Source organism: Lycium barbarum, chromosome 4 (genome assembly GCF_019175385.1).
Source record: "Lycium barbarum isolate Lr01 chromosome 4, ASM1917538v2, whole genome shotgun sequence".
NCBI classification, from domain to species: domain Eukaryota; kingdom Viridiplantae; phylum Streptophyta; class Magnoliopsida; order Solanales; family Solanaceae; genus Lycium; species Lycium barbarum.
In genome coordinates, this window is record NC_083340.1 from 5,637,252 (window position 1) to 5,653,637 (window position 16,386).

Here is a 16,386-nt window from a genome sequence, read left to right on the forward strand (position 1 = left end):
GGTTTTATAACAAGTGATGTTTTTAGCTTGTACATACCTCCTTAGGAAAATTATTCACTTTTAAAAAATAATAAGTGTTTTTATTAATTTATCCTTAATCAAATACCTTAAAAAAAGAAATAACTTTTCAATGGTTTCTTGATTATGCAAAACTCTAGTACTTATTAAATTTAGAGTGAAATTGAAAGAAAACAATTAATGTTTTCTTGATTTTGTGAAACGCCACTTATTTTAAAACAAAATAAAAACGTAAAAACATAACTTATTTTGAAATGGAGGAAGTATATGCTAATTTACGATTTGAATTTTATGACTTTCAACAATGATATCAAATTAATATATAATGTGGAATTTATAACCGAATATTTATAGATATCTGATACTAAATTTTTTAAGGTCCGGAATTAAACCTATTGAGTTCCCCTGAACCAATAGGGAGTGTTCTAGCTCCACCCCAGAACTAAAGGATCAAATATTTTTAATCTTGTTAGAGAAATTTTCACTTTTTAATGGAAATATATTTGGAGGGTCGGAGAATAAAAATGGTGGAGGGATTTTGCCCCCTCTATAAAGTTAGGTACAAAGAACATATTTGTACTAAGGCCTCACCCCATACGCTCATAGGTTGATAGGAGTAATTCTAACTTCTAAGGTAATAAAGTGAGTTAATCATCATTCATAAGTGATTTAATAAATAAAGACGAGCTACGACTTTAGCGTTCATCCTACATGCTCTTTACATGATTTAAGTTATGAGCCTCAAATATTTGCTGCTTTCTAGAATTGAAAATTTTAGCAGTTCAACAACTCAATCTAATTATCAGCAGTCTCGTTTACCAATCAAATCTGCGTGACTTGTAAGTTGTAACTATGCGAAGATACATTTGAGTACTAGAGTAATTAAATTTAATAAGCTCGGAAACAATTGTTCCATGGTAGTATTTCATTACCAACGATCAAGTTTGGCTAATGGTTGGGAAGCTTATTAGGCAGGGAGATATGGGAGAAATAGTTTAAGATTTGAATATTATGAGTTTGAGTTCGAAATATTAGAATTGACTTTGATTTAGTGAGTTCAAAATATATTATTTAGGGAATCTTTTTAACCCATAAATAGGATTCAAACTAAAATTATTGAGTTTGGATGAAATTGTAAATCATACTCTACCTCCGTTGTGATAATAGCAGTAACTGTAAAAAAAAAAAAAATCTTGAGCCTAACTCACTAGCTTAAGAGGTGAGAATTACCCAAAACCATATAAGAAGACCAAATACCCTTCTCATTACCGATGTGTGACTCTTCAAAATGATTGGTAAGAACAAAATACGTTTGTTGCAAATCTTAATCATTAAGTACATTTTTTTCTTTCATAGTCACTTAATGATTCTGAATAGATATGAAAGATTAATATTTATAACAAAATTTTAATATTATTAAAACGCTATCTTAATTATTTAGTATTTCATTCTTAATATCTATTTATGTATTCAAATTAAGACTGCTTAATCTTAATATAATAAAAATAAATAACATTTAAATGTATTGAGTCGGTCATGTAAAATTCTTTATACTATTAACATGAGGATTTTTTTAAAATGATGATAATATTGAAAGATGCATCTATTACTAAAGGTTATGGTGGGACGGCGATATATACTCCTATATACTTGTTCAGAGGTTCAAGTTTGTGTTTTTGAAATGAATTTGCTTTGATGGAAAGCATTTTACTCCTTAAGTTAAACAATTTCGACACGAATTCAAATTGATCACATTAATAAAAATGTAGTTGGGAAGCTTATTAGGTAGGTTGATGTTAGTACGTTGAAATTAATAGGCTGAATAAACCCACAACCTATTTAAGTTGCAATTAATTTAATCTAGAGGTTCAAACTTTGACTTATTTTGATTGAGCACATAAATTATGCAAATGTTTCTATTAAATACTCGTGATTTAAATTTAAAAAAAGCTTTTACATATACTCCCAAGCATACTTACTCACTTCGTTCGTTTTTACTTGTCCACTATTCAAAAAATAACTTTTTTCTTTTACTTGTCCATTTTCACATATCAAGAAAAAAATAATCTATTTTTTTTGTTTTACCCTTAGCATTAATTAATAATTTCAAATTATTTTTCAAAACCATTTAGACTATGCACTAAATAATATGAACGTCATGGTATATTATGCACTTCATTTATTATTTTTTGAGTCTACAAAATTTATAATGGATAAATAAAAATGAACGGAGGGAGTACTCAATAAAATTATTTCATGCGAAATCGAATTAATCACGATTAAAAAGAAAAAAGGAATAAGATTCCTCATGTGTACATTTATAGTAGGTAGTTGCAGATAAATGTCCCCTTCCACGTAATCCCACATGTCACAACAAAGGGTCCTATTTGTTTACTTGTCTTATTTTAGTTTGTTCAATTTCTTCTGTTTATTGGCTCTGAAGCCAAGATTCAGAATAATAACTTGCACAACTATACTTACTTCACCCAAGTCAACCCGACCCGACCCGATCCAATATGGGTCTACCGGAAATGGACTCAATGGCATCAGCGATCGGAGTATCGGTTCCAGTACTCCGTTTCCTGCTCTGTTTCGTTGCAACTATTCCGGTGAGTTTCCTTCACCGGTTCGTCCCAACCGCCGTTGGTAAACACCTATACGCCGCCGTTACTGGTGCTGTTTTATCGTATTTGTCGTTTGGGTTTTCGTCGAATCTTCACTTCTTTGGACCTATGCTTTTGGGTTATGTTTCTATGGTTATTTGTCGACGTTATTGTGGGATCATTGCTTATGTTGCTGCGTTTGGATATCTTATTGGATGGTACGTTACGTTTTCTTTGTTGGAATTAGTAAATCATAAAGCTCGTTTTATTCAGTAGATCTCACCTGGATTACCCACTAGTTATGCTAATGTATATATAGATTGTTAATGCAAATATTATGTTGTATTCAGTATAATACTTAGATTAAGTTACATGTTATACTACAAAATGCGAACCAAATACAGGATAAATATTACAGGTTGTGTACTGGGGTATTTCGGAAACTGCCTCTCTACAACACAAAGGTCCCAGGGGTAAGGTCTGCGTACATCCTACGCTCCCCAGACCCCACTTGTGGGATTACACAGGGTATGTTGTTGTTGTGTACTGAGACAATTTTTCTTAATAATTCCAATCGAACGACCCTTTAGTTTTTTCTTATTCATAATTGTGGCATTCGGGCCAGCTTGCGCGCACCTCGATTAATTCCACAGGATACATGCCACCTCCCACCAGCAACAAGTACCAGGTAACTCTGTCCACCAAGGCTAGGATAGATGAGGAGAGATCACGTAGTGTTTTTGTCTGTGCTGGGATTTAAACCTAAGACGTCTTGGTTTCCAACCCACTTCATTTACCACTAGGACACACCCGTGGGTGCTCCGGACGACCCTTTAGCGTGAGTCCATCTTCCCTTAACTAGGCAGAGACAGTGGAGACAATTGGCAGGTTTACCCAGCAATTGCGTTAATGGGTTGTAATAGGATGGTCAACGAATTAGTCTAGGTGCACACAAGACCATTTTATTAATAGGAAAAAAAGTTCTTGATTCTTCCATGGGTGTTCTCGTCGGGGTTGGTTTCATTGGTTGGTAAACTTGAAATAATAGGATTCAAAATCTGGAAAGCGTGATTTTTTTTGATTCGTGTGTCCAAAGTTGGACGGTTAATCTAAGTTAAGATGGCAGGTTCTGTACCCTGGTTATGTTTTAACTAGTTGTTTTAGTACTCATCTAGGATTTGTATATTCATGACATTGGGATGTTATTGCAAGTTCATGTAAATGTGAGGGATGGCGCTTTGTAAATTGATTCAAATAATACAAATTTCGAGGAAGCTTTGTCATATAAAATGCAGGTACACTAATATGCAAAACTACTGAAAAAAGTAGAACTTTGTCATAGGTGGCCTCATTGGGTTAGATGCTTTTGATGGTTCCTCTATAGTTTTGTTATTCCAGTGTAGGAAGACTCTTAATACCTGACCACCCAGTCCAACTCGCCCCACCCGAAAGCTTTGCATTTTATTAGTCACTATCTGATGGAAAACTCTCATTTTCCGTTAAGATATTTGATAGTTTTTGGTACAACTTGCAGCCATGTATACTACATGAGTGGGGATGCATGGAAGGAAGGAGGAATCGATGCTACAGGTAAGCACTGGCTCGATCTTTGGCCTTTTTTTTTTTTTTTTCTTTCTATTGAATGTAATACATTTATAAGAATCATGCTCTTGGCCCTATTTCATTGATGTATTCAATCCCTATATTTTGATATGAACCGACAAATGCATTCTGAATCAGTTGGAAATTTACTTATTAAGAGAACTAATGTAGATTTAAGGGTCCATCGCTACACCTGCCCTCCAGTTTTAGCAACAAAGTCGACCTTTTATGAAACATCTGAATACCTCTCATATCAATGTTTGATTTGAACGATGTCAAAATTTGCAACTTTGATGAAAATGCTATTGATTCAGTAAGAGGGAAACTAATTGGAAACAGAATTACATGTACTAAAAAACTAAACAAATCACAGAGAAGAAAGTAGGCTCAGCCATACATTGATTGAGGTGGAACTGCTACAGCCATAATTGGACAAAACTTAGGCCTATTTATCACTAATTAACTTTGTCAGGCTTTTCCAAACCTTCTGATGGGTTAGATTTACCGGTATCTAGGTTGACGATGACTTCAGTTTAGGTGTCTCTAGTTGGGAAATAACTTTTCTATCTCTCTCGTTTCTTTTCGTTTTAATTCTCTTGCTACTGTGTTTAGGAAATATATAATGTAGACGGTTAAAGTGGAAATAAATCTATGAAATTTTTTTGGACATCATTGTCCCTCGAAAGGTTTTTGGAGGATGAGGTTTGGTAATGACATGTTAAGCTAGAGTGGAGGTCGATTTAAAAAAAAAAAAAAAAGAAAATAGCGGAGGTCCACTTAGTTTCACGAAACTAGACCCTCTACTGTGATGAGTTCAGGACTTTGGCTGGTTTCCGTCATTAAGATCTACTGATTCTAAGGTTCAAACAGTTGATGACCGTCATTTAGCGGCAAGATGTAGACACAAATTAATAGTGGCAGTGAGCTGATTTGTTGCAAGATTGGTGAAAAAATTTAGATCATCCTAGGAGCAATGGCAATTTTGTTATATGATTTCATTTCAGAATGGTATCTTGTTATGTTGTTCATGTTTATTCTTATTGCTAGACTACTCACAATTACAAAGTTCACTTCTCTTGTTTCTAGATTTCTAGCTAATCCAAATCTAATCTTATATTCTCCTCCGATTTTGTAGGAGCTTTAATGGTGATAACACTGAAAATAATTTCATGTGTGATTAATTACCAAGACGGATTGTTGAAGGAGGAAGATTTGCGTGAGGCTCAGAAGAAAAATCGTTTGCTCGAGTTGCCATCATTACTTGAGTACATTGGTTATTGTCTCTGTTGTGGAAGTCATTTTGCAGGTCCAGTGTATGAAATGAAAGATTACCTTGAATGGACAGAAAGAAAAGGAGTAAGCTAATATCATCATTGTATTGTTTCATTCACTTTGAATTCCGTTGCAACTACTTCATCAGAAATAGTTTCATACAACTAATAAACTCAATTTCTTCCTCCTTTCAGATATGGAAACCTTCAGAGAAAGGAAACCCTTCACCTTTTGGGTCAACTTTAAGGGCTCTTCTTCAAGCTGCTATATGTATGGGGTTGTATCTCTATCTGGTGCCTCATTTCCCACTTACCAGGTTCACTGATCCAGTATACTACGAATGGGGTTTCTTCAAACGATTGGGCTACCAATATATGGCTGGCTTTACTGCCCGGTGGAAATATTATTTTATCTGGTCAATCTCTGAATCTGCTTTAATCATATCTGGACTGGGTTTCAGTGGTTGGACAGACTCTTCTCCGCCAAAACCACGCTGGGACCGTGCAAAAAATGTTGACGTATTGGGTGTTGAGTTAGCAAAGAGCTCAGTTCAGTTACCACTTGTATGGAACATTCAAGTCAGCACGTGGCTGCGGCACTGTAAGAGAACCTCTCTTCTATTCATTTGTGAGGTGTCTCAAGCTTCAATGTTGTTAAGCTAATAGACTAGTAGAACCATTTTGGCTAATGAGTAATATGAGCAAACTTTACATTACATAGAAGGGAGGTTTTTGTTGTTTTGTGTGTATTTCGTTTCGATGCTGAAGCATTATTTTGAGGACAGATTATTTGCTCGACAAGGCAAACATTGAATTTAGTAGTTTATCATGAGATACTAATTTTAAACTATTGGTAGTATAATAGGGTTTTAGGCATCAACGCTTACAATTAGTTTGGTTCACTATTCACGTCAATGTGAATACAATCAGATCTCTATTCAATTTACATTTTTGCTCTGCAGATGTATATGAGAGGCTCATACAAAAGGGGAGGAAGCCTGGTTTCTTCCAGCTGCTGGCTACCCAAACTGTCAGCGCCGTATGGCATGTAAGTGGATACTTTAGCACCATACAGCATGCAAACTGAAAATTTAGATTCTTTTCTATTATCATGAGCAATCTCAACTTTTTTATTATATTCTTTTCCATTCTTTGGGCTTGAAATTTTAGATGTTACACACTGTCCTTTGTACAACGCTCTTAAGAATAAGAGGATATCCTTCGACATTTCATTGCGATTGTGATGCGTTTGAACTTTATCAGAATCCACTGTGATCTAATTTAACTAGATTGATTACCTGGTGTTGGCTGAACCTCCTTTTCCCTCTTTATTTCCAGCGTTGTGATCTATCCTCTTGTTTTCTGGCAAAGTGTTGCTACCCCAGCAGGAATTTAATGTGAGAAATTTTGGGTTGGTCTAATCTACCTCGTAGAAGCTAGACATCTTTCCACTTCTTTCAGTGTCCTGCCTCGAGTAACAATGAGGAAAAACCAATGCCTTTGGTTAAGTTCCATCAGCTACAGCTGAACCCATTGGGGATTGTCAGCAAGTCTAACTATGTTTATCCCAAAGCAATAACATGAATGACTTTGATCTTGTGGACTTAGGAGTTCCTTATATATCAGTGCATACCTATACTTTAACTTGTTGAGAACAAAATTAAGAATAAAAATTGTGTTCTCTCTAACAATATATGCTTTTAAATTAGATGGTCACAAACTTTACCATGAATACCAGACCCATCCCAGTTCTTGGTTTGCCAAATGTTGGACCCCCATCTTATATTATCCACTCTCCAGATGTCGACTGCGTCCACATTGGTTGAGGGATGAATTGCTTCTCTCCTTTTACGATCTTAGGCAATCCTTACCTCATGAACCAACTATTGAGTTGAATAGGCAGAGGTCCTGAGTTCGAGTGTCACCGCCACTAATTATAAAAAATAACAATAAAAGAACTTCCATGTGTTTGGTCCATAAAAATAATTAGGTCCGCACGTGCGAGTGTGTGTTGGAAACAAAATTACGTAAATAAACGTATTCTCTCTCTAACAGCTTAAGCTTTTAGATGAGATGGTCGCACACTTTAACATATCTAATATACGGCAAGGCACATTATTTCAAAGTTTGCTACCCTTACTTACAAGACACCTTTTTTTTGGGCATGGCAAAATTCCAGCTGGGAATATGGGTGTGCAAAGTGCCAACAAGGGAAACTGTTTTGCTGTCAAGCATTAGATTGGGCTAGGGGAGTAAGATTTTGTGTCTGTTGAGAATTTTTCCCTACATCAATTTGACGGTAATGAGAAATTTCCTACAGTTTTCAGCCTTGGTTTAGGTCCTTTGTAAAACCAACCAGAGTTGGTTCTGTAGTGTATCATTCACAACTTCTGGTCAAAGGGGTTGAGCATTCTGATGGCCTATATTGAATTTCTATTTAAGTTATTCCTTGTGGCACCCAAGGGTGTGACCTAGTGGTCAATGAACAATTCAGGTTCAAATCCTAGCATAAGCAAAAAATACTAAGTGGTTTATGCCCATTCACATAAACGTTAGTGGACGGAGTTACCTGATACCTGTGCTGAAAGGAGATAGCAGGTACCCGGTAGGATAGTTGAGACACGCACAAGATAGCCGAAATACCACCGTTTTAAAAAACAGTATCTTCCTTGTGAGTTAACCGTTTTCTTTTTATGTTTTGTAGGCTTTTCCCCTCTAATTAAGTATTCGTTTGCCATTTTTCAGTGTCTCAAAATAGTTATTCGCCTTTCCAAAAGGACATTTGTTATATTTCCAAGATAAGATACATGCCCTTGCATTCTTATCTTTGCTGCTATTCATTTAATTTACATAAAACCTATTGATCTTGACCAGATTATGCTCATCCGACATTGTCTTTCTAAGCAAACTTCTTTTTATTCTGAAACTCCACAATAGCAAGCAAACATGCCAGTTGTCCATTTTAAGGAAAAAGAATTGACCTACTTTTATGCTTCTCAGAACTAGTTTCTCAGTTCCCAAACTTAGTAATTTCAAGAAGTAGCTGTGGAATAAGTATTTTCCTTTTATCTTTAATAGCGGTGGTGTATTGACCAACTTAAGTACCTCTATTAATTCACCGTGTACCTGCTACCACTTTTTCTTATACACCACGTTAATTGATTGACATTTTGAATTCTCATGTTTATCTACATATTTAATTATGGTCATAATTTATGCTCTTCTGAACAATAAAAAGAAATGTATGCTCTTCTGAAATGTTTCTCTGACATTGCACCCTCCACTTATCATCCATTAGTTTGTCTGGCTGTCAAACTAATGGTGTACTTCGCTCTGTTACATTACAGGGATTATATCCTGGGTACATCATATTCTTTGTACAATCCGCTTTGATGATTGCTGGATCAAGAGGTATTTAACTGGCTACCTACTCGATCAGACACATTTAACTTTGATTTTCTTTTCCTAATCTTGTTTTGTATATGAGCAGTCATTTACAGGTGGCAGCAAGCTACAAAAGGTACTATCTTTGAGAAGATACTGGTATTGATGAATTTTGCATACACACTGCTGGTTCTAAACTACTCTGCTGTTGGATTCATGGTGAGTCACATATATGTTGGAACGATGTTTACTCTAAAGCCAATTGTCTTCGACAAACACTAATCATAGTCTTTTCTCATGTTTTACAGGTATTAAGCCTGCATGAAACTATTACTGCCTACGGAAGTGTATACTATGTTGGAACAATTATACCAATTGTACTCATCTTGCTGAGTAAAGTAATTAAGCCTCCAAGACCTGCGACATCTAAAGCTAGGAAAGTAGAGTGAGTCCAAGCCAGTTTCTTCAGATTGTTGCCTAGATTCTTATGTATTCTGTTTCGATGGCTGGAGAGCACTTAGTTTGAGAAGGATAGGAGAAAGTAGCATTTTTCCTTCAATTAACTGGTCACTGATAGTCATGTATCCAACTGTATAATTATTGGCAAATTCTTGGCCACAAGAGTTGATAAATGATTGTTTATGCTACGATCTAATCAAGTCCTGTTCTTGCATTCAATGTTTATAATCACTTTTAGTTTGTTGGTTGTATACATTTTCCGGAAAAGGCTTCACAAGAAACAACAATGCTACACTATTTATTCATAAAGAAAAGGAAAAAGAAGCAGCATACTCTTTGCCCCTGTTACCCTTTCTTGCAGCAGGAGGTGTGGGGTTGAAGCAGTGAGGAAATAGACAGAAATGGGCTGCTATGTTACCTCTTTTTTCCTGTGATGTTCCCTTCAAAATGTGACATCTCCTAGCTAGGTGACTGGATATGATTCACTGATTCACTGTAACCTAAAACATATGTTCACTGGAAAAAACAGGTTAAAGCTTATCTCTTGCGGTTAGTGTAAGATATCGAAGGTGTGAATTTAGGGGTCATTAGGTTGCTGGTTGAAGTTATGCAGGAGATAGTTAGGCGGGGTTTAGTTATGCATGGTCTAGTTATTCATGTAGTATTATTTATTCATGTATTAGTTATTCCATCTTCTACGCTGCAAAAAAAAAAACAATACATAGATTCTCTCATAACTTATATATGTATTAGTTATGTGAGATTATAAACTGGTAACCAAACACCGTACTTGGTGTGTTGAATTTTATACATAACGACTAAAGTGTTACCAAACATGGTACCAGTTATGCTGGTTCTAATATATGAATAATTCACTTCCTGACCAGCAACCAAAACGGTGGGACAGAATTGTGCAGTCATCATTTCGAAATTTCATGTCAATATTATTCACACTTTTGCTATCTTTTCGGACCTTAGATTCAAGTCCTGCTTGCAGCCTGTAGGGTTTTTGGTATTGAACCTTTGATAATCGTCTGATAGATCATCAGGCAAGATCAAGTTTTAGATAGAATCTATGAAAATTAACATTTTAGCTTAACAAAGGAGATGAGGAGCTGATGCATTATGCTCCAATCCAAAATGCTGCATCCCTTCGGTTTCTACATTGCTTGTCTTGCAATCTGCTTAGTCATTTTACATTTTTGTATGGTGACGTGAAATAGCAATTATTACGCCTATGACATAGAAGCTAGTACTCTAGTAAACTTATTCTTCTGTTGACTTCAATTCTCTAGTTGCTGTTCAAAATTCTAGTGATTCATCATTTTTGACATATTTCATATACTACATCATCTCTTTCAATACCATTGATGAGTGGAACATTGTAGGACCTAATCTCCAGTAAGTTACTTAGAGTTTTGGTTATTAAATAATGTCTCAATGCAGCTGGATTCTTGACTTTGTGACCATTTCTCTTCTGATAGAAATGCCAGAAGGCATGTTAGTCCTGGACCACTTGTGTGAGTGAAACCATAAAGATTCAGACTAGAGTTCCTTGAATATCATGCATTATTTCTCCTCTATTTGTTATCTGAAACTGTAGAGAAATGAACTGGCTTTAGCCCCACTTCTCTTTGATAATCCGTTTTGGAAACATGGACTGCTTCTTCAAGGATAAGGCTTGAAAAGGCCTAAACAGTTTTTTTTTTTTTTAATGTGAAACTCCTGGAATTATTTTCCTCTTGGATTTGGGCATGTCACTCTTATGCCACCACTTTGTAGCCCCCACTTCATTATGTTTATGCCTGCAGGCCCTATCATACTGTAGATTTTGATCACACCCTCGAAGATAGTATTTCTTATATATTGTTTTTTAGAAAAAGTAATTTGTTTTTGATCTCGAAGGGTGTAGGAATGGTAGGATGTATACAGACTTTACCCTAGCTTTGTGGGGGAAAGATGTTGTTTCCAATAGGTCCCTTCATCCTTAACAAAAAATGAACCTCTTTTTATTTCTCTTGCAAGGTGCAACTTGTAAACCTTTTAGACTATGGTATAAAGATTCTGTTTGAGTAACTGAATATTTTATGAGAAAGTGTTAGACCACAGTATAAGACTTTGTAAGTTATTGCAAACGTTAGACGACAGTCTAATATTTTATCTGAAGATTTGAGCAATATGTGAGCAACATTAGATCCGAGACGAATGTTGTCCAAAAAGGTAATCTTTAAGGATTATATTTGCACGACTTTTAAAAGTAGAGAAAATAAATTTAAATAGTGGTATAAAAAGAGATTTGCGTAAAATCAGCCCAAATATTTAAATTCAAGCCTTGAAAATGAAGAACCTTTCATCAGGGAGCATTTTACACTAGTGAGTGAATCCGACGCAATATTCGAATTAATCGGTCTAGTGGGTTTCGTATAGTGGATGGTTAAATTGGAAAATAAAAAAGTTTTTGAGAGCTGTCTTCAGCTTTATAAGTTTTACCTCATCTCCAATTGATAACTACGGTGTATTGCATACCTCTGATTAAGGAAAAAATAATCAAGATTGTAAATTTGGTCTCGTGCCTTGTTTGATAAGAGCCTTGGCCTTCTATGCGTTAGTTGTGACGTTAATTCTGAACAAACATTTAATTGCACGAAATTGTGACATGTTGGTAATAACATGCACGCATATTCATTCTTTGGTTTGGGAATTTGTCCAATGAATTGGTAGCAAGAATGACATCGAATGTTACACGCATATACTGGACATGCTTAAATCTATGCCAAATTTCTTTCAGTGTATTCGATGAAACGGTAGGAATAACATGCAGCCGGAAATTCAAAATGAGAGTAGTTACACTATATATGTGCCAATCATACTTCTGAGTTATTAGAAGAAATGGGTTGTGAAAATTGAGATGTTACACTCTATAGATGTGCCAAACATACATGTAGATACACACTAACTCCAGTTTTTACAAAAAAAGAAAAAAAGAAATACAGTTGTTGTTGACAAAAATATATCATAATGGTTTGTTTTCACTTATTGTGACATCAAATATTACACAATACTCTCTTAGTTATATCGAGTCACTTTTTTTAGTGCATTCGGTAAAGCAAGAGGAATGATATGACTAACATAGTACGTATTATGGTATTTCATACCAATTCAAACTTTCACAAAAATACAATAAAAATATGGTATAACGGTTTGTTTTCACTTATGATATCAAATGTCATGCGATACACTCTTTATTCTGTCGAGTTACTTTGCTCAATTCATTTGATGAAGCAGGAGGAATTACATGACTAACATACTATTAGATTAGTATACACTAATTCAAGCTTTCACAAGCATACAATTATTATTGACCAAAAATATGTTATAATGATTTGTTTTCACTTATTATGATCGAATGTCACACAATGCACACTTTTTCTGGCGAGTTACTTTTCTCAGTGAATTTGATGAAGTAAGCGGAATGACATGACTAACACACTACTAAATTATTAATATACATTAGCTCAAGCTTTCACAAAATTACAATTGTTGTTCACTAAAATCATGTCATGATGGTTTGTTTTAACTTATTATGATATTGAACGTCACACAGTGCATTCTTTATTCTGTCGAATTACTTTTCTCATTCAGTGGGGCAAGAGAAATGACATGATTAACATACTATTGTATTATTACACACTATATCTGGCTTTCACAAAACTACAACTATTGTCCACCAAAAAACATGTCACAATTGTTTGTTTTCACTTATTATGAATTTTTATGACATGAAACGTCACACGAGTCCGGAACCAAAATGCCCCAAAAAAATCATTTTGAACCAAAATACTTCAACAAAAAAAAGTTACCAAAGTATCTTTAGCGCAATAAAATATTGCGCTATAGCACTTCACGGAGACGGAGCCGTTAAGTGCAATAACGCAGTATTTTACTACGTTATAGGATTTTTTTTCTATAACGCAGTAAAATACTGCGTTATAGAAACAGTACCAATTTTTTTTTTCTATAACGCAGTAAAATACTGTGTTATAGAAAAGTACCAAAAAAAATAAAATTGGCTAACTTTATTTTTTGCAACACTTAGTGTTATTTTTCATACTTTGACCAATGATTAGTCGTGTGTCAAGACTCCGAAACGTCAATATTTTATATAGAACCTGGTATTTTTTTCTGCGTACAATAATGTAGGCCCAATACATCAAGGATACGTAGACGTTCGGATCGTCATTTTAGGGGCTGAAAAGGTGCCCGAAGTAAGTTTTGTTTGTAAACTTTAGGTTTAAGTGTTCTATATACGTAGACGTCCATTTTTGTTTGAAGACTTGTTATCATTAGCTTAAGTTTTTTTATTTTTAGGGTTTAAATTTATTGAAAATAAAGTCGTTGCCAAAAGGTTTTTAACTGCAAGATTTTTTTTTTTTGTATAGCCCAGTAAAACAATACCCAAAAAAAAAAAATTGGCCAACTTTTTTTTTTTTTGCAACACTTAGTGTGTTTTTGCATACTTTGACCAACAATTAGTCGTATGTCAAGACTCCGAAACGTCAATATTTTATAAAGAACCTGATGTTTTTTTCTGCGTACAATAATATAAGCTCAATACATCAAGGATACGTATACATTCGAATCGTCATTTTAGGGGTTGAAAAGGTGTCCGAAGTAAGTTTTGTTTGAAAAAACTTAGTGTTTGACTGTAAGGTTATTTTAGTCAACTTTATATGTCGAGAAAATTAGTCAGCATTATTTTCAAAAATTGAAACCGCAGAAGTGAAATTGACATTCACAGCTACATTACCCCAGGATTTTTAAGTTGAAATCTATTGCGTATCATCATCTTATAAGTAAATAAAACTGAAAATTTCAGGCCAATTTGGGGGAAAGTTGAAATTGAATGGGATAAAAGGTATTTTTTTAAAAATCGGCTCGGTCAAGCAGTTTGTCCACGTAGATCTCGAAAAAATACGCAAGTTAAAAAAAAAAACGTGTAAAACGGACGTCCGAGCGCAAAGTTATGACCATCTAAAGTTTGACGACTTTACAACTAGTTTTTCTCCCTATATTTTTTAGAATTATATTTATATTCAAAATAAAGTTATGTCTTGATTAAAAAATAACACGCTTAAATCAAAATCTTAAAAAATAAAACACCCTAAAGTTTCCAAACAAAACTTACTTCGGACACCTTTTCAACCCCTAAAATGACTATCCGAACGTCTACGTATCCTTGATGTATTGGGCCTACATTATTATACGCAGAAAAAAATATCATGTTTTATATAAAATATTGACGTTTTGGAGTCTTGACACATGACTAATCGTTGGTCAAAGTATGGAAAAAACATTAGGTTTTTTCAAACAAAACTTACTTTGGACACCTTTTCAACCCCTAAAATGACAATCCGAACGTTTACGTATCCTTGATGTATTAGGCCTACATTATTGTACGCAGAAAAAAATATCAGGTCTATATAAAATATTGATGTTTCGGAGTCTTGACACACGACTATTCGTTGGTCAAAGTATGAAAAAAACACTAAGTTTTTTTCAAACAAAACTTACTTGAGGCACCTTTTCAACCCCTAAAATGACTATCCGAACGTCTACGTATCCTTGATGTATTGGGCCTACATTATTGTACGCAGAAAAAAATATTAGGTTCTATATAAAATATTGACGTTTCGGAGTCTTGACACACGACTAATTATTGGTCAAAGTATGAAAAAAAACATTAATTGTTGCAAAAAATAAAGTTGGTCAACTTTTTTTTTTGGTACTGTTTCTATAACGCAGTAAAATACTGCGTTGTAGAATATTTTTTTTTGGTACTCTTTTCTATAACGCAGTATTTTACTGCGTTATAGATTTTTTTTGGTATTGTTTCTATAACGCTGTATTTTACTGCGTTATAGATTTTTTTTTCCTATAACGCAGTAAAATACTGGGCTATAGCACTTAACGGCTCCGTCTCCGTAAAGTGCTATAGCGCAGTATTTTACTGCGCTAAAGGTGCTTTGGTAACTTTTTTTTTTTGTTGGGGTATTTTAGTTCAAAGTAATTTTTTTGGGGGCATTTTGGTTCCGGACTCACGTCACACGATACATACAGTCCTCTAGGGGTGTACATGGATCGGGTTGGTTCGGATTTGTCAAATATCAAACCAAACCAAATGCATCGGGTTTTTAAATTTATAAACAAAACCAAACCAATAAAATTCAAGTTTTTCAACTTCGGGATTTGATTCGATTTATCAATTTGGTGCGATTTGCCGATTTGCTTGTACACCCCTACGGTCCTCGTTCAGTGCATTCGATGAAACAAGAGAAATAACACGACTAACATACATATAGATTATCACACGCTAATTCAGACTGTTACAAAAATACAGTTATTGTCGACAAAAGACATGTCATAATTTAGTTGTTTTTAACTTATTATTGTGACCAATGAGCCAAAAGCTGCATGCCATCTGGGGAAGAAACAAGGCACCAGGCAAGATAGGTACTTGACCAAGTAGTTCACTTGCTATGTTTTTTGCTCAAACAAAGTGATGTGCCCCCTTCTGAACTGACTAATAACAAACTCTCTGGAGGAGTAAAATATGCTGTTTGGATAGCCGAATTCTGAATTTAAATTTAATGAGATTAATTTTTTATTTTTTTTAGTATTGAACTCGTAGTGATATTAAAATTTTGGGTTCAAATCTATTATTTTTGAGATTTTAGTATGTTTATACAACATATATTTATACTTTGTACCGAAAACTATAAGTGCAGATGAACCCGTAACCAAGAAACTACGTCCTCCCAGCTGATTGGATGAAGATTTTTCAAAGGACTAAATGACCCAAGAAAGCTGGCCATTTTGGTTTTCCTTTTTTCATTTGGCCTTTTGTCAATAGAAGGGGACATTCTGGCTAGCACCACATTGTTAGGTGTGGAATTGGCCAAACAAATCAATTTTTTTGTTCACATAGTCGTGATGTAAGCGCTTACCTCATAATAGTCGTGATGTAAGCGCTTACCTCATCATAGGAAATT

The 16,386-nt window shown here is 34.7% G+C and overlaps 1 protein-coding gene across 1 annotated transcript; it reads left to right on the top strand.

Annotated features, from left to right (window-relative positions):
• The first annotated feature begins 2,393 nt into the window (after positions 1-2,393).
• LOC132634971 (lysophospholipid acyltransferase 1-like) lies at positions 2,394-9,556 on the top strand. Its single transcript, XM_060351165.1, has 8 exons — positions 2,394-2,839; positions 4,156-4,211; positions 5,359-5,579; positions 5,690-6,095; positions 6,457-6,542; positions 8,842-8,905; positions 8,985-9,097; positions 9,187-9,556. The coding sequence occupies exons 1-8, from the start codon at positions 2,535-2,537 to the stop codon at positions 9,325-9,327; spliced, it is 1,392 nt and encodes a 463-aa protein (XP_060207148.1). The 5' UTR covers positions 2,394-2,534; the 3' UTR covers positions 9,328-9,556.
• Positions 9,557-16,386: the final 6,830 nt, after the last annotated feature.